This window comes from Sus scrofa, chromosome 8, assembly GCF_054392235.1.
Source record: "Sus scrofa isolate SSC_HxYL_T2T_F1_AM1 chromosome 8, Sscrofa_HxYL_maternal_Yorkshire_Landrace_v2.0, whole genome shotgun sequence".
Classification (NCBI taxonomy): domain Eukaryota; kingdom Metazoa; phylum Chordata; class Mammalia; order Artiodactyla; family Suidae; genus Sus; species Sus scrofa.
The window spans coordinates 136,711,125-136,729,231 of record NC_139390.1 but is presented as its reverse complement, the minus strand read 5'-3'; the positions used below and the strand labels follow the sequence as shown (position 1 = coordinate 136,729,231).

At 42.4% G+C, this 18,107-nt stretch overlaps 1 protein-coding gene and 1 long non-coding RNA gene across 2 annotated transcripts in view; one reads left to right on the top strand and one right to left on the bottom strand.

Moving 5' to 3' along the window:
- The window catches only part of FAM13A (family with sequence similarity 13 member A), a 307,599-nt gene that overhangs the window by 53,891 nt on the left and 235,601 nt on the right, over positions 1-18,107 (bottom strand). The window contains 2 exon segments of the mRNA NM_001441946.2: positions 9,466-9,652; positions 16,039-16,218. Coding sequence (NP_001428875.1) covers positions 9,466-9,652; positions 16,039-16,218 — 367 coding nt within the window.
- On the top strand, positions 474-5,602 carry LOC146401078 (uncharacterized). The gene is made up of 2 exons (XR_014813427.1): positions 474-2,536; positions 3,362-5,602. It is a non-coding gene; the product is annotated as an uncharacterized LOC146401078 (long non-coding RNA).

The window sequence follows — 18,107 nt, the reverse complement described above, 5'->3', positions numbered from 1 at the left end:
CGCCAGCTGTCCACCCAAACCCATGCCTTGTCTGTAATGATGGAGCCACGTGCCCAGGAACAACACCCCCCCTTCCTCCAGCCTCTCTGGCCATTAGGTAGGGCCCTGCGACTGCCTTCTCCCCGAGAACGTGAGGGGTGGTATACGTGCTTTCCAGGCCTGTCTAATAACTTGCCTCACCATGTTCATGCCTTGGTGCCCAGTCTCTCCCCTCGTGAGCTGGGATGGAGAAGAAACCCATGAGTGCCCTGGAAGCTACTTGCTGAAGACAGCAGGGAGTCAACTGGCCTGGGTCCCTGAAACACCACGTGGAGCGAGTCTTCTCCCTCCTCTTCCAAGCCCTAAATTCCTGCCTCAGGTGGTCATGGGAGAAAGAACTTTTATGCGTTTAAGGCCTTGCATTTGGGGTCTTTTTGTTACCCAGTTACCCTAAGCAATATGGCAATCTTCCACTTGCTCACGTTTCCAAACACTTTTTTTTTTTTTGGTGAGTGCTGAGCTACGGTGTAGAATGGTGAGTGGTGAATCAGACAGACACCTGTCCTTGCCACCGTGACTTCTGTATTTTGGTCACTGCTCCATCTGTAGTTTGCCACACTGTTAATATTTTCTTCGTTTTTAAGATAAGTTCTATCTGAAGAGCCCTCACTTCCCTTGGGCTATTCTTAACACCGTTGCCAGAGTGATTCTTTCAAAAGATACTTCAGAAAATGACTTTTCCCCCTTTAATCCTCCAATGGCTCCTCCTGTCACTCAAGGTAAATGCTCAAGGTCTAAAAATGGCTACAAAGTCTTAAGTGATCAGCCCCTTGCTCTGTCTCTGACTTCATCTCCTACAGTGCTTCTCCCTCAGCTCTGCTCCAACCATGGCAGCCTCTTGCTCAGCCTCAAAAGACTAAGGCTGTTGCTCCCTCCACCTGAAAAGTCTCTCCCCAGATACCCTGATGGCTCCCTCCCTCCTCTCCTCCAGGTCCTTGCACCAGTACCAACCTCAGGGACACCTGCCGCGAAAACGCAATCTGCGCAACATCAGTCATTCACCACCCACCCAATGCCCATCTTGTTTACCCTCTTGTTTCTTATCGGTCTTGTCCCTTGAGAATATAAACTCAGGATGGCAGAGAGTGTATCTGTTTTGATCACAAAGGATCATTTTGTCCTTAGTGCCTGAAACAGTGCTTGCCAAATAGCTCGTTGTATGACTGAAAGAATGGATACTTTTAAATCAGTGGCTCACAATGGTGAGCTTTTTTTCCATTATACTGACACCACTCAGAGAATCCCTGTCAGGTATTTTCTGATAGGAGTTCTTGCTGAGTTGTCTTCCATTAAAAACAAGAGCTGATGAGAAAGAGAAAGACAAATACCGTATGATATCACTTATATGGAGAATCTGAAGTGTGGCACAAGGGAATCTATTTACAAAACAGACCCAGGCACATAGAGGACAAGCTTGTGGTTGCCAAGGGGACGGGGGGTGGGAGGTGGGATGGACCGGAAGCCTGGGGTTAGCAGATGCAAACTATTACATTTAGAGAGGATGAACAATGGGGTCCTGCTACATAGCACAGGGCACGATAGCCAATCTCCTGGGATATACCGTGATGCAAAAGAATATAAAAAGTGTGTATATATATGTATAAATGAGTCACTTTGCTGTACAGCAGAATTTGGCACAACACTGTAAATCATCTATCCTCTAATAAAAAAATAAAAAATAAAAGAGCTGAAAATTTCTGCCTGAAATAAATGAGTGGTTCTCAGCAGCAGATAAAATGGTTTGGAGAAGGACAGGGGGAGCGTAGAGGCATGAAGATAGGCGGGGTGGCCCTTCGGATTTTCCAGACTAGTTATAAAAAGAGCCTCGGCTACGTGATGGTAACACAAAGTGAAAGAAGGGACAGACGTATTTTCCAGTAGAATCAACTAAATTTGCCAAAGGATTGAAAAGCTGGAAGAAGGACTGGGAAGAGGGAAAAGGCGAGGGCTTAGGAAATGGCTAAGGAGATGATGAGTGGATGAAATCGGAGGGATACACGGAGTGAAAAAGAGACAGGAGGAAAAGATAATGAACCTGGCTTTCACAGGTTGACTGCGAAGCCCCGTCTGCGGTGAGCTGCAGACGGCATCATGTAAATGCTGATTTGGAAGTCACCTGCAGAGAGGGGACTTCTGACACCATGGGAGTGGAGAAGCTCTCCCGCGAAGAGCAGTTGGAAAAGAGCTACGAGACACTAACCTGCACGACCTTCACACCTAAGCATGCTTTGCAGGAGATAAGCCAGTGACGCTCCAGCAAAGAAGGATATAGTCATTATGGTAAAGAGGACAAGGAGAGGTCAGCACCAGAGAGGCCACGGGACGAGTTCTGAGAAAAGCAGACAACCTTTCAAGCACCACGAGGCCTTTGGGAGGTCAAGGACCAAGCAGGCAATAGCTCAGTGCTATTTTTTTTTTTTCATTAAAAATTTTTTTTTTTTTTTTTTTTGTCTTTTGAGGGCCGCACCCATGGCATATGGAGGTTCCCAGGCTAGGGGTCTAATCTGAGCTGCAGCTGCCAGCCTACACCACAGCCACGCCAGATCCAAGCTGTGTCTGCAACCTACGCCACAGCTCGTGGCAACGCCAGATCCTTAACCCACTGAGCGAAGCCAGGGATCGAACCCGCCATCTCATGGTTCCTAGTCGGATTCGTTTCCGCTGCACCACAATGGGAACTCCAATAGTTTAGTGCTCTTAAAAGACCAGTTCCAACCTCATATCCACCCAGGGACACAGAGAAAGCAGCTTCTTCAGAGAAGTGGGGAGTAGAATCTGGATTACAGGGGTTAAGCGAGTGTGGGAAGAACTGGAAATGCAGACTGTTCAAAATTTTTGATGGCAAGACGGAGGGGAGAGACGGGACATCAGAGCAGAGAGAATAGAAAGGATCTAAAATATGGACTGTTTTTAGTTTTTCCTGTTCTTTAGCACATTTCACTGCATGTAAGGTGCACAAAAGCCCACAGAGAGACACTAATATTCCTTCGTTACAGATGAAGTCACGGAGGCTAAATAACATGCCCCCTTGCCGTAGCTGCTATGTGACAAAGCTGGAATTGAAATTCAGGTCTGCTGATAAGGCCTATGCTCCTTCCTTGAACCCTGCCTATGATTTCAGAGGGTATATGTCACATTAAATAGATGCTCGTGGGCATGCCCGTTGTGGCTCAGGACTAATGAACCCGACGAGGACGCATGAGGACACAGGTTCGATTCCTGGCCCAGTGGGTTAAGGATCTGGTGTTGCCGTGAGCTGTGGTGTAGGCCAGCAGCTTCAGCTCCGATTGGACCCCTAGCCTGGGACCCTTATATGCTGCAGGTGCGGCCCTAAATCCACCCACCCACACACACACAAAATAAAATAAAATAAAAAAATCAAGAGAGGCTCTTTATGAATAAGAGAGCTACTAGACTATGTTTTTTATATATTAAATGTAATGAGACTATTAATAATAATAAGTACCTTATGGAATAGTGGGAGGATTAAACTTGATAACGTACACAAAGCACTTAAAATGCAGCTTGTCAAACATGTTTCAATTTATCACAGTCTTCGAAACCCTACTTTGTTATTCTTGGCCTAATAATATTTGACTGCATACAAAGGTTACTTATCTGGTCTCCTACTTTTGAATATTTAAGTTGCTTCTAATTCTCTGTGATGATAGAGAACTACGTGGCGAGTAAATTAATACCGATGATCTTTCCTATATTTTTGATTCTGTCTCGGGAGCAGAGGGGCAGCGGCCGGATTACTGGCCCAGGATCAGGCCTGAGTTATAGCTTTTGATTCAAACGGTGAAAGTGTGCCCCAGAAAGAACATTTTTAGAGCCAGAGACTTTTTCTAGGCCAACAGAAATGAGCTGATGGAGAGGAAGACACACAAAGTGTACGTGGGAGTGGGTGAGCACGTGGGTGAATGTTTGTACATGGACACAGGCTGGGGAGATGGAGGTAGAAACAGAATTTCCAAAGATAACCGTAGAAATTCTTAGGATTGAGGAAAAAAACGTTTATCATTTGAGCAGGTAAGAAAAAAAAAATGGATGGAGATCTAGAGAGATTTTTGAAGCAGGCGTGAGGCAAGTGTCAGAAACACAAGCTGGCTGTCTGAGCTCTTCAAAATTCATCAGGGGACAAGACTTCCTTCGGAGACAGACTGAAGAGTGCAGGTGTGAGCCGGCAGTGTGAGGACAGGCGAAAAGGGGGGGCCACAGCTATCATTACAGATAAGCCAGAGCACTCGAATGCCACTCACTGCCACCGATTTATCTGCAGGCTGATGTATCTGAACTATCTGTGGTCTCTCGGTCTCGGCTGGTCACGACAGCCTCTCGAGGGAAAAGGACAAGGCGGAAAGTACGCAGCCTCTTCCCACTTGTGAGATTCCAAATCTGCAAGATGCTTTTCCAGGTCTCTTTGGCCGAGTGTTGTGCGCGGTGAGATCATTGTGATATTATCACTCAAACCCTTCACTTACCCTCCTCTTATTTTCTCCAGAAAGTGGTTTGCTCCCACCTCTCCACCCAAACTGCTCTTTTTAAGAGATCTCCAGCTTGCTGATTCCAATGGCCCAGCTCTGGGTCTGCGACTTGGCCAATCACGTGACCCTCTCTCCAATTCGAGGCATTTGGTTTGCTTGGCTTCCAAGACACCAAACTCACCTCGTTTTTCTTCCACTTCTCTGGTGGCACCTTCCTAAGTCTCTTCGGCTGGTACCTTCTCATTTCCCCACCCTCACATGCTGGCGTGCCTCCGGGCTCACGGTCCCCGAGGCCACTTCTCTTTCTGTCCACACTCGCTCCCTTGGTTATCTCATCCCGTACACTGGCTCTGATATTCCCATACACAGTCTCTGCTGATGACTCCTAGGTTGCCCCTCCAGCCAGGAAATCCTCCCTAAACTCTCAGCCCAGACATCTGGTTGCCTTCCTGGTTTCTCCCCTTAGATATTTGATGGGCAGCTCAATCTTAACCTGTCCAACAATGAACCACGATCTTATCACCCAAACTTCCGTCTTCTCCATCTGAGTTAATGGACAATGCAAATCTTCTAGCTGCTCAGACCCCAAACCTCGGCGCCATCTCTGACTCGTCTATGACGTTCATGGCCCACAGGTGATGTCAGGAAATCCTGTCAATTCTACCTTCAAAATCGATCCAGAATCCATCTATGGTCTTGGGTTTCCTGCAATGCACGACTCCAGGAGGGTCCATTCCTATTTTAGTCGATGTGGAACAATGCCCCCTAGAGGGGTGCACCGTGGCCTGCAAGGCACTATGTGCTGGCTCTGGTATCACCTTGGTTCAAACCATCATCCACGCAAACCTAGATTATGGCCATAGTTTTCAAACTGCCTCCCCTGCTTCTGCCCTGGTCTGCTTACTATCTGCTCTCAGCACAGGAGTCAAATGAGATTCCAGTAAGTCATGTCGCTGTTTGACCCAGAATCCTCAGATGGGGTCTCACCTCTCCCGGAATAAAGGCAGAGTCCTTATGATGAGCTACGAGGCCCAGCTTAATTGGCTTCTTCCCTGCATTACCTCTGTGACCTTGCTCATTCTCCTCCAAACATCATGGTATCTCTTTGCGGTTTCTTGGAACATTCCAGATGAACGATCATCTTGGGGGGTCTGCACCTGCTGTGACAGCAAGGCTTCCTTCCTTCCTCTAGGGCCTCATACTCAAGTAAGTTCTTGGGAGGTGGGCTCTGACCACTCTCTTGAAAACAGCTCCCCCTGCCCTCTCACCGTTTCTATCTCCGTTTCCCACTTTATTTTTCTTCCTAATGGTTATCACTCTCAATATGGTTAATGTTTTCCTTGTTCACCTTGACTACTGTCTGTTTCCCCCACTAGAATGTAAGCTCCATGAGGGCAGTGCTTTTTGCCTGTTTTTCCCACGGCTGTATCCCCAGGGTCTGAAATATTTCCTAGCACACAGAAGGCATAGACGTATGTATTTTTTGCAGTGATGGAGACAAAAGTTTAGCTGGCATGTAAAGAACTTGAAGTGGAGTGGGAGGAAGTTTTGGAGGAGAGTGTGGGGAAGGTAAAAACAGGTGGTTAAAAGTAAAAGGCAAGCCGAGACGCACAACTTCCCTTGCAGGATGCTGTCTAAATACTAGGCATTGTTATGTGTGCCCTGGCTCCTTGCTCTGTGGTTACCTGTGAAGATGAGATTTCAGATTCGTGGAATATGAGAGTCAGCAAAGATCCAAGCGAATACCCTCCCTTCACAGATGGGGAAGCTGTGCTTCTAAGCTGTGTTGGCAGGGCTTTAAATTACTCACTGCAACAAAGACATGGTCCGCTCAGCTCCCTGATGTTAACAGGTGAACTGCACAACCGGGGAATGCGGAAACTGGCAGCTAAGGTGGCGGCAGATCCTTTCACAGAGAATAGACCACAGTGGAATCAAGCGCTCTCATCCAAATGTTTTTAAATAAAGACCATGTCCAGAGTTTGTGCAATCAAACACCGCTCTCATCCAAATGTTTTTAAATAAAGACCATGTCCAGAGTTTGTGCAATCAAACACCGCTCTCATCCAAATGTTTTTAAATAAAGACCATGTCCAGAGTTTGCGCAATCAAACACATAATCTAAGGAAGAAATGCACTTTTCTACTTTTATTAGCACCTGGCTAATTTAAGATTCTACTCCTGGTGGAAAGCACATATTGATGAGTTAAGTTCCTTTTAAAAGGGATTCAAACAGAGAAGTACATTCTTTTCAGAGAAGCCAAGTACCAGACTCTTAGTCACTGTAATTCTCTTCGGCAGATAACAAATCAGGACCAAATAAAGAGCTGATGGAGTTAGTATCATTTGGTTTATTAAAAGATTTACTTTTCCCCCTTAGACAACCCACAGAAGGGGAGAAAATATTTGCAAATGAAGCAACTGACAAGGGATTCATCTCCCAAATTTATAAACACCTCCTACCACTCAATACCAAAAAAAAAAAAAAAAAAACAAACAAACAACTCCATCAAAAAATGGGCAGAAGATCTAAACAGATAATTCTCCAAAGAAGACATACAGATGGCGAAAAAACACTTGAAAAGATGTTCAACATCACTCATTATTAGAGAAATGCAAATCAAAACCACTCTGAGGGACCACCTTACACCAGCCAGAATGGCCATCATCAAAAAGTCTACAAACAATAAGTGCTGGAGAGGGTATGGAGCAAAAGAACCCTCTTACACTGTTGGTGGGATTGTAAATTGGTGCAACCACTGTGGAAAGCAATATGGAGATTCCTCAGAAAAATAAAAATTGAACTACCATTTGATCCAGCAATCCCACTCCTGGGCATCCATCCAGAGAAAACCATGACCCAAAAAGACACATGTGCTCCAATGTTCATTGCAGCACTATTTGCAATAGCCAAAACATGGAAACAACCTAAATGTCCACTGACAGAGGAGTGGATCAAGAAGATGTGGTACATATACACAATGGAATATTACTCAGCCATTAAAAAGAATGAAATACCAGCATTTTTAGCAACCTGGATGGACCTAGAAATTATCATGCTAAGTGAAGTCAGTCAGACAATGAGAGGTCAACATCAAATGCTTTCACTGACATGTAGAATCTGAAAAAAGGACACAAAGAACTTCTTTGCAGAATAGATACTGACTCACAAACTTTGAAAAACTTATGGTTTCCATCGGAGACAGTTTGGGGGGTGGGAGGATGTGCTGGGGCTGTGGGATGGAAATCCTATAAAATTGGATTGTGATGACCATTGTACGACTACAAATGTAATAAATTCATTGAATAATTAAAAAAACTTACTTTTCCCTCAAATAATAATTAAGTTAGTATTAAAAACCATTTAATGTGTAATGGTTCCAAAGCTTACATTCTATATTTGGAGAACTGTGTCTGACATGGATCTGTCTGTTCTAGTTGAACAGTTTATTTCCAGAAACAGGGTATCAAGACATTTTGGGAAAAATGGAATAAACATGTTTTCCATAGATTTCCATTTATGTATATTTTATTTAGGGAAAAACTGGGAATCTTCTCGGGGCACACACAGAAATTGGCAATGGGAAAGTAAGTGGCCCATAATTTTTGCTAAATTTATGGAAAATCCAGCATGGAGCTAAAAACCACTCAGATAAAGTAGAAAAGAGGTGGCACACACTGTACAAGAGGATATTAACTAGTACGTATTTTTTTTCTTAGGGACTCTGCTCCTGTTGTATTACAAAATTTATCTTCAGCATTTTTTTCTTTTCTTTTTTAAATTTCTTGAAACTACAGGGAATTAGAGACTCTGGTTCTTTTCAGAGAAATGGAAGCCTACGCCAAAAAGGATAATGGATAGTTGGAGTTAAATGGAATAAATATTTAGTCAGTGACTAAAACCAACTGCAGTAACTTACATATCAAATTAATGATCCAGAGTTCAGGTCTGAAGTAACTGTATGAAAGATTAATTTTTCACTTTCTGGAGTTCCCGTCATGGTGCCTCGGAAGTGAATCTGACTGGGAATCATGAGGTTTCGGGTTTGATCCCTGGCCTTGCTCAGTAGGTTAAGGATCTGGCCTTGCTGTGGCTGTGGTGTAGGCCGGAAGCTGTAGCTCTGATTGATTGGACCCTTAGCCTGGGAACCTCCATATGCCGTGGATGCAGCCCTAAAAAGCAAAAAAAAAAAAAAAAAAAAAAAGCAAAACGATACATTTTCACTTTCTGACTAATGTAGGAAAATAACTATTTATAGAGTATAGCTTTGAATTAAATTTTTTTTTTTTTTTATTATTTTCCCACTGTACAGCAAGGGGGTCAGGTCATCCTTAGATGTATACATTGCAGTTACAGTTTTTTCCCCCACCCTTTCTTCTGTTGCGACATGAGTATCTAGACATAGTTCTCAATGCTATTCAGCAGGATCTCCTTGTAGATCTATTCTAGGTTGAATTAAATTTCTGAACACAAAGATTGTTGCTCCTCTTTCCCTAAATAGTCTTCTTCCTCCTCACTTTAAGTTCATTCACTAAAAGAAGTTTTCTGACATATTCATACAGACAAAAACAAGTAAAATGGAGGAAAATAAGAGAAAATGCTTTATTGACAATTTCATTCCAAAAATAAAATTTAAAAATGCTCAAATGAGTGAAATAAGAGTCAGACCAATTTCAGTAACATGGAAATCAAAGTGTGATTTGGTGTCCCTGGTTCCTTTGGCAAAATGTCATCGTTCCTGGACTTAATTTTTATATCTTTCAAAAAGAAATGATAGTGTGTACACTTAGCAGCTATAAGGTCTCCTTCCGAAACCAGGCTCTACAATTCTGTGAAGCTCAAGATTGAAACTACATTTTATTTTTTATAAAGCAAGGGAAAGAGAGTGCTATTTCCTAACAGGCTACAAGTAAAACTTTTATAAGATCATTCACTTACCGGAAGACCATCTTGCTTTTCACTGAGCGCAGTAAGTGTGGAACTGGGTTTCTGACGTTTAGGTTTGCCTCTTTCTCCAATATAACCGGAAGTATTTTCATGTAATTTTCCCACTTCCTGAGCATTCAGAATACATTCATCAAGGTTGCCGAGCCCAGAAGGAATATTTTCTTTGTTGAGAAGTCCCCTTGAATTGAAAAAAAAATTAGCTCGATTTTTCTTTAAGAGGTAAAAGGGACATTTTTATGACACTGCCACTGTATCACACAGAAAGTCAGAAGAGTGCCTAGAAATTCCAGGTTGCATCGTTGATCAAAATCTGACCTGAGTGCTACTCCTGAGACTAGCTGGTGCCAAAGAGATCACATTAAAAGAGAAATTATTCCTAGAGGCAAACTGGCAAGGGCTGTGTTTTTACCAACGAACAGCTTTAGAATATTTGCACAAAGAGTAATTTACATTCAAAACCAAGAGAATAGTGCAAACTTAGACAGTTCCCATCATTCACAGATTCTATACACACACACACACACACAAAATAATAACAACGTATGAAGGAAAATCTGAAAAGGAAATATGATGGTTTTTTTTCTCTAGAATAGGACTCACTGATTTTCCCAATCGATACTGACATTTTAGCATAATAAAAAATACATTAATACTGAAGTCTGACCACACTGGATAATCTTGGTAGAAGGTGTATAATAAAAACTATGGAATCCAAAGCGTTTCAACTGAAATATGGATTTGAAACTTCCCTGTACAAGGAGTTTCAGGATGTAAACTTATAATCGAAGGTCCTCTGTGACTTAGTTTTAGAAGCTGATGTGAATGTCGTAATTACAAAATTTAATTCATTTAAATATTCCCTGTTAAGAAATGTTCATAAAATTAAATTACTAGCAAAATATTTGTCTTTTACTGCATCACAGAACCAATTAAACCATTAGCAGAAGCACCATGGCTTGGTCACGTACAAATGAATGAGACTTTATCTCCCTCATGCTATGATCTAAAAGGTTCCTCCCTGAATATCCAAAGCTGTATCTTGAAATAAATGAGCTCTAAAGAGTAAAAATAGACGTGACCATATGTTACCATCAGTTCAGTCTTATCCCCAAAGGAAAGACAATGTGAAATATTTATTCTGCAATTTAAATTCACATCCTATCGTAGGTAGGATGATCATGGAGGCAAAATTATGAATTAAATAATATCATAACATTTTCAAGGCTATTCTATCTTTGGTGACTTTTAAGACTCCATATTTAATGTAGTCTTCTACAACTTTCAATGTACAAACATACTGATTTAGTAAAACTGTGCAAAAGATGCACGCCACATTTCTAAGAAATATTCTAAGTATAAAATAATTGGAGACACGAGGAAAAGTTGATAGGGTCTAACATGCCAGCACATAAATAAGGATTCTTTTTTGATTACTCAATGAATTTATTACATTTATAGTTGTACAATGATCATCACAATCCAGTTTTATAGGATTTCCATCCCACACCCCCAGCGCACCCCCCAGCCCCCCATATATAAAGATTCTTAAGTCTCTCTCCTCCCTGCACCTTCTGTGGATGGCTGGATAAGTCTGGTCTCAAATACACAACTATTTATTATTTAAATTCTGTCTTCTTTTTCTTCTTCATATTTTCCCCAGTTCCTGGGGTCTCAATCCAATTATAATTTTTAATGGAGGAGGTTTTAAGTTTGAGAGCTTTGAGGTTTTAAGTTTTAAGTTTGAGAGCTGTTATGGACCAAATGGTGTTGCCCTCAAATTCATATGTTGAAGCCCCCCCACCAAGTGACTGTATCTGGAGACAGGGCTTCTGAGGAAGCAATTAAGGTTGCATGAGGTCGCAGAGGTGGGGACTCCATCCAAGACGAGGCAGAGACACCAGAGAGCTCAGACGGAAGGCCAGGTGAGGACATCCTCCCTGAGCAGGCACCGCCCGCAGGTCAAAGGGATGTCTCAACCAAACCACCCCGCCAGGATCTTGATCTTGGACTTCCAGTCTCTCTGAACCGTAAGGAAATACATTTTCTGTTGTTTAAGGCCCCCTCCCCATCCGCAGTACGTTATTATGGTAGCCTGAGCAGAGGGCTCACAAATGCTAAAGGTTATTTTTAGAAATTCAAAGACCAAGTTTATTTTTGCATCTTTTGGACGAATGAATGAATGACTGGAACACATCCTGTCCAAATAAATACAAGCAAATCTGATTGTGCAGTTGTGTTCAGGTGGAAATCCTGTTCTCCTCAAAGGAAGCTCTGCTCTCGTGTGAATCAGGGCCTCGCAGCCACAATGCCCATGTGACCGTGAGGAGTGGCCCCGGGGCCGCTCTAACAAGTTTCTGTCACACCTGACATCGCGCCATCTGACCTGCACTTAGAGCTGGGTGGCCTCTCAGTTTGACTATTTACATCTTCGTTCTGGTTTTGCTTTTTCTTTCAGATTTTCCTCCTCACACCTACACGCACACGTAATGTTCTAGCAATATTGACCCGTTTATTACTCTCCTAAGAGCATGCTTTTGTTTTCACTTTTCAGTAGGAATTTAATATAATATTTACATGACAAGAAACTGAGTATAATTCTCCAGTTCATTGTGTTTCAGAAGATTGAAACCATTTTCACTGAAGTCATGCTTTTTTTGGGGGGGAGGGTACCACGCCTGTGGCAAGCAGAAGTTACTAGGTCAGGGATCAAACCCATAACACAGCTGTAACCAGAGGCACAGTGACAATGCTGGGTACTTAATGCACTGAACCACGAGGGAACTCCATGTTCCGCTTCTTTAAAAAAATTCATTACGAAATTTTCAAACATATAGAAAAAAAGAGGGACTATATCACCATGAAGTGCCATAGAGACATCACCAAGATTCAACATTTCTATGCTCCTGGCAGAGGGTCAATTTTTAAATTAGAATTAAACTGAATTAAATTGAACCTTTTCGGAGTTTCCATCGTGGTGCAGTAGTTAACGAATCCGACTAGGAACCATGAGGTTGCGGGTTCGAACCCTGGCCTCGAACCCATGAGCTGTGGTGTAGGTCACAGATGAGGCTTGGATCCCGCGTTGCTGTGGCTGCGGGGTAGGCCAGTGGCTACAGCTCCAATTAGACTCCTGGCCTGGGAACCTCGGTATGCCTTGGGAAGCGGCCCTAGAAAAGGCAAAAAGACAATAAATAAATAAATTGAACCTTTTCACATAATGAATATATCCCTTAAATGTTTACATTTTTATTGTAACAAACAATAATCTAAACCTGACCACGCTTCCTTATGAATTTAGACCAAAAAAGAAATCCTGCTCACTAAAATGAAGTGTTTATGGTTTTAGTCTGTCTTCTGCAATGTTTATTTTAAAACTCTGGGAGTTCCTGGTGTGACTCAGCAGAAATGAATCTGACTAGGATCTGTGAGGATGCGGGTTCCATCTGTGGCCTCGCTTGGTGGGTTAAGGATTCAGCGTTGCTGTGAGCTGTGGCAGATGTGGCTCGGATCCTGAACTGCTGCAGCTGTAGCATAGGCTGGCAGTTGTAGCCTTGATTTGACCCCTAGCCTGGGAACCTCCATATGCTGCAGGTGTGTCCCTAAAAAGACAAAAAAAAAAAAAAATCTTTCATGACAATGTTAGTATAGATTTTTTTGACTCCTTAATCTCACGTTGAAATATGGTGACCCTGGGCTTAAAAGATATATATTTTTAAAAAATGGCTGCAGCTCTAAGATGTTACATGCAGAATAAAACATCATAACACAATGGGTTTTTATTTTTCAAAAGATTTTTTAACCATTCCATAGGGCTAAAGTTTTTGAATTGAATGTAGGAAGGTCTTGCTTTCATCTTTCCTTATTTTTCAAGCAAAACCGGATGAAAAGCCTAGATAAAATGAATCAGTTATATGTAAGCAAATACTGAGAAAAACATACTTACTATTGGCTATAATAGTGATTCTCAACCTTCCCACAATTGATGCTCTGTTAGTGCATCTCCTTCGGACATAACATTGAAGACTTTCATGGGGGCCAAGGGGCAGGTCTGGAGCCCTGAGAGATAAGGGCTTTGCTCCTAGGAGCCGGGGAGAGCTCAGTGCAGCTGTTCAGTATGGGCTGAGAGCAGAAGGACTATCAAGACACAATATGGCCAAGGTGTCAGGGTAGGAGGGGGCCTTACGACCAGGAGTCCCAAAGGGGACTTCTGAACGCCTAGACCACATGCTAGGAAAAAGGGTAAGGCGAGACTGTAAATTCTTTAGCCACGAACAGGTAAACACAGCTATTTAGCTATGAACAGTCTGCCCCCCATGGTTCTCTCACTCTGCACATCTGTGGTCAGGGCATGAGTGACCAGAAGAGTGAAGGGACGGCCAGAGAGAAAATATGAAGGGAAAGCCTGGAGCTTCATGGGTACCTCTTCAGATTCTTAGTCTCTACTGTTCTCCCTTCTCCTTCTGGTCCTGATGTTGCCAGTAAAAAACAATCAAGAGAAGGGATACCAGAAACATCCCCCGATGTGGGAGACTCTATTTCAATTCTGCAGGAGTGGTTATGCCCTGTTCTGTATTTGACCCTGTTTGTTTTTGCCCTTGCCCCTGCTGTGCCCCTCCCCTGGCTGCCACCCTGCACCTGCCACGGCCACGACTGCTGTGCTGCTTTGCTCTATCAGGTTCCCTCCTGCTTCCGACCTCTCTTGATGCCCCTCTGTCCACACAAACAGGGTGGAAAGCATGACATCATGGCACACAGAGGATTGTAAAAATGCCAAGGGTTGCTACATATTATTTGGCGAAAAATGAGGCAGAGAATAAGAGTCGGGTTAAATGAAGAATTTGCACTTGCTGTATAACACACTATAGGCAGTACACGAACTGATTATATTCCTAAATCCTTTCTAGAAAGCTTCGCTACTGTTAAATGTAAATATCGCCCATATTATAATTTACTCATTTTCTAAAGGAATTATTGAAGCACCCCCTCCTAGCCACCGACTCTAAGACAAATGCTTTTTTAAAAAGTGCTGCTCATACCACTTGAAAATTCAGTGGGTTCTGTTACTGATACTTTTTTATTTCTAAAATTACATTAGTTAATATAGCTGAAACATCTCAATAATGCACAGCATGGAATCTATTTATACTCTATCTTATGTATCTTTTTTTTTTTTTTGTCTTTTGTCGTTTTTAGGGCTGTACCTGTAGCACATGGAGGTTCCCAGGCTCGGGGTCTAATCAGAGCTATAGCCTCCAGCCTAGGCCACAGCCACAGCCACACCAGATCCAAGCTGTGTCTGCGACCTACACCCCAGCTCACAGCAACGCCAGATCCTTAACCCACTGAGCAAGGCCAGGGATTGAACCCGCAACCTCAAGTTGCTAGTAGGATTCGTTTCCACTGTGCCACAACGGGAACTCCATGTATCTTTCTTTAAGCAAAGAGAAGTTTCTTTCCTTCCATAAACATTTTGCTGTAGATTATGAGTCCAGGGGAAAAAGAATGAGGGGAACTAGGGTCTGGTTTAGTCTTTGACATTTGATAAAATATTTCCAAACAATTAACTTTATATATAGAGACTAAATGCCATAGTAGATAAAACACTTTCAGGGAAAATATGGAAATACAGTTCATTACATGGAAATATCTTCCTTGACAATTTAAATCATGATTATTCAATAATATGAAAGATAACTGTCCATGTGTATTTTAGCAACTCTTTTAATGGAGAATAAAATTCATTGTAATACTACTCTTAAAATTCATACTGTGAGAATGCCTTAACATTAGTAGTTATAATGATAAGGAACTGGAGCATCTCTCCTTTTGTTAGAATGCTCTCATACAAAACATAATCAACTGTCAGAGCTTTACAGCTACGTTCTGGTATTTAATCAGGTCCGTATAGTAGAGAAATCTGCTGGTTCGTAAACAAATCTAACAGTCACCTGAATGTTGTCTAACAAGGAAAAAAACACCTCTGGACAGACCTGTGGCAATTTTCTCCTCCGAAGGTTCGGGATCCCTCCAAATAAGATGTTCAGGAGGAAGCCACAAAATGTCTAAAATCAGAGGTAGCTTCCCACAACACACCAAACTGCTAGATGAAGCTGAAATATTTATCTAAACACCTATGAATTTCCAAATGTTAGCTAACTTTAGTTGGTGTTTGTTTTGTTTTGTTTTTTGCTTTTTTAGGGCTGCACCTGTGGCATGTGGAAGTTCCCTGGCTAGGGGTCGAATTGGAGCTGTAGCTACAGCAACGCGGGATCCGAGCCCTGTCTGTGACCTACACCACAGCTCGTGGCAATGTCGGATCCTTAACCCATGGAGTGAGGCCAGGGATCGAACCCACGTCCTCATGGATACTAGTCGGGTTCGTTACCACTGAGCCACAGTGGGAACTCCCATGTTAGCTACGTTTCGAATGGTCAAAATGAGAACTTCCAAAGTTTTAACCCGAAAGCTGAAATGGGAGTGACTATAACACAGTCGCTAATTCGAGGGTGTATTTTTTAAAAGAGGAAGAGCAAATGCAAACGTGAAGTACCAAGGGCAACTCACATATCTCTGCTGTGTCGAACTTCATCCTGCTCCTTGGACTGGCGCCGTCGCTGTTTGGCGGACGTGGAGGAAGATGCTGCTGACGGTCCAGATTCCGAGTCCTCTGAACTTTGACCTCCAGGACTATTCACATCAAAAAGATGCTGTTCCACAGCAGAGCGGATGGTTCTCTCTAAGAGTCTGTAAAAAAGAGTGCGAGGCCCACCAGGCAATCAAACCATAGTTTGGAAATCTCAGCATTTTCAATGGAACGTCTGCTATAACTTCATAAGCAAATTCCGTATATGAGGCATTAATCCTCAAATATGTGCACTGGGCATTAAAAACCGAAACTAAACCGAACAAATTCCACCAATCTGATTATTAGTGCAACAGTTGTAACAGGCATTCAGGAAATAAGCACCATTTAATATCAGGCAGAATGAGGAAATTTCTTCCTCCTCATACAATACTAATGGACCTATTCTTATAAAAGTGAGTTTCCTCCAGATTTCACGCCAGTTCTGCAGAGGAAGCTAGCACAATTTACAAAGCAAAGTGCCACAAATAATTTTATGATTCCCATTATCTATTTGGCATCTTTTTAGAGGTAAAATTATATAGGGAATAATGCTATTAAAAAAGAGTAACAAAAAAGTAATTGTTCACCAGAACAATTAGTACTCATTACAGAATGGCAAGATCTTCTAAATGTTTCTTCAGTGAAATTGGGATGGGGCATTCCCCTGTGGCACAGTGGGTGGGAGGGAGTGGGAGGGATCGGGAGCTTGGGCTTATCAGACACAACCTAGAATAGATTTATAAGGAGATCCTGCTGAATAGCATTGAGAACTATGTCTAGATACTCATGTCGCAACAGAAGAAAGGGTGGGGGAAAAAACTGTAACTGCAATGTATACATCTAAGGATGACCTGACCCCCTTGCTGTACAGTGGGAAAATAATTAAAAAAAAAAAAAAAAAAGAATGCAACTGCAGTGGCTCGGCTCGCTGTGGAGGCGCGGGTTCGATCCCTGGCCTGGTGCAGTGGGTTCAGGGATCCAGGGTTGCTGCAGCTGTGGGGTAGCTCAATCCCTGGCCCAGGAACTTCCATGTGCTGCAGGCGAGGCCTACATGCATACACAAATAAAAAAATTGTGATGTGTAACATTGAAGCTGTATTCATCCAAATATCCCAGTATATATTATTGAAGACGGAAGGATAGATTGACTTTGTTCAGCCTGAAGAAAACAGGGAAGCGCAGGGGCTGAAAAGAGGGCATGACAAGACATGTTCTTTTCTGGGTGGGTATCGTTTTTAAAGCTACATAATCTTTCAATGTGTCCAAACCCTCTTTTACCACCTCACTATTAAATTCTGTACAAGCAGGCATGAAACATTCTCAACGGACATTCTTCAGAGTCTCTTTTCCTTCACTTGAAAAAAGAATCGCATCCAAACTCATCAAATTGTAAGAATTAAATATGTCTGTAGTTTTTTTGTGTATTAATTATGCCTGAAAAAGCTTACTATGTTTATATTATGTTACAGTTTAAAAAAGGGGGGGATTCTTCATTGTGGCTCAGTGGGGTATGAACCTGATTAGGATCCGTGAGGAGGCAGGTTTGATCCCTGGCCCCGCTCAGTGGGTTAAGGAGCCGGCATTGCTGTGTCTGTGCCATAGGCTGGCAGCTGCAGCTCCGATTTGACCCTTAGCCTGGGAACTTCCATATGCCACAGATGTGGCCCTCACAAGCAAAAAAGAAATTAAAAAAAGAACCGCAAATGTATTTTTTTAATGGTCATATTGAGAAAAACATTCAGTTAGGTACAATGCGTTTTGAACATTTAAGAACTTTAGATTTCCCAAATGTAGTTTTAGAACAGATTCATAGAAATTTCATTAGGACAATGAGCAAGTATAGTCAGACTTGGGCATCAGACTTTTATATTTAGAACTCCACATTCCAGCAATTAGAGAGTACCTAACCGTGGTACAAAGAAATGTGAAATAATCACTATATACAAACACACACACCCACATCTATTCCACACATTATGTAAGACATATGAGAAGTAAAGGTTTTTTG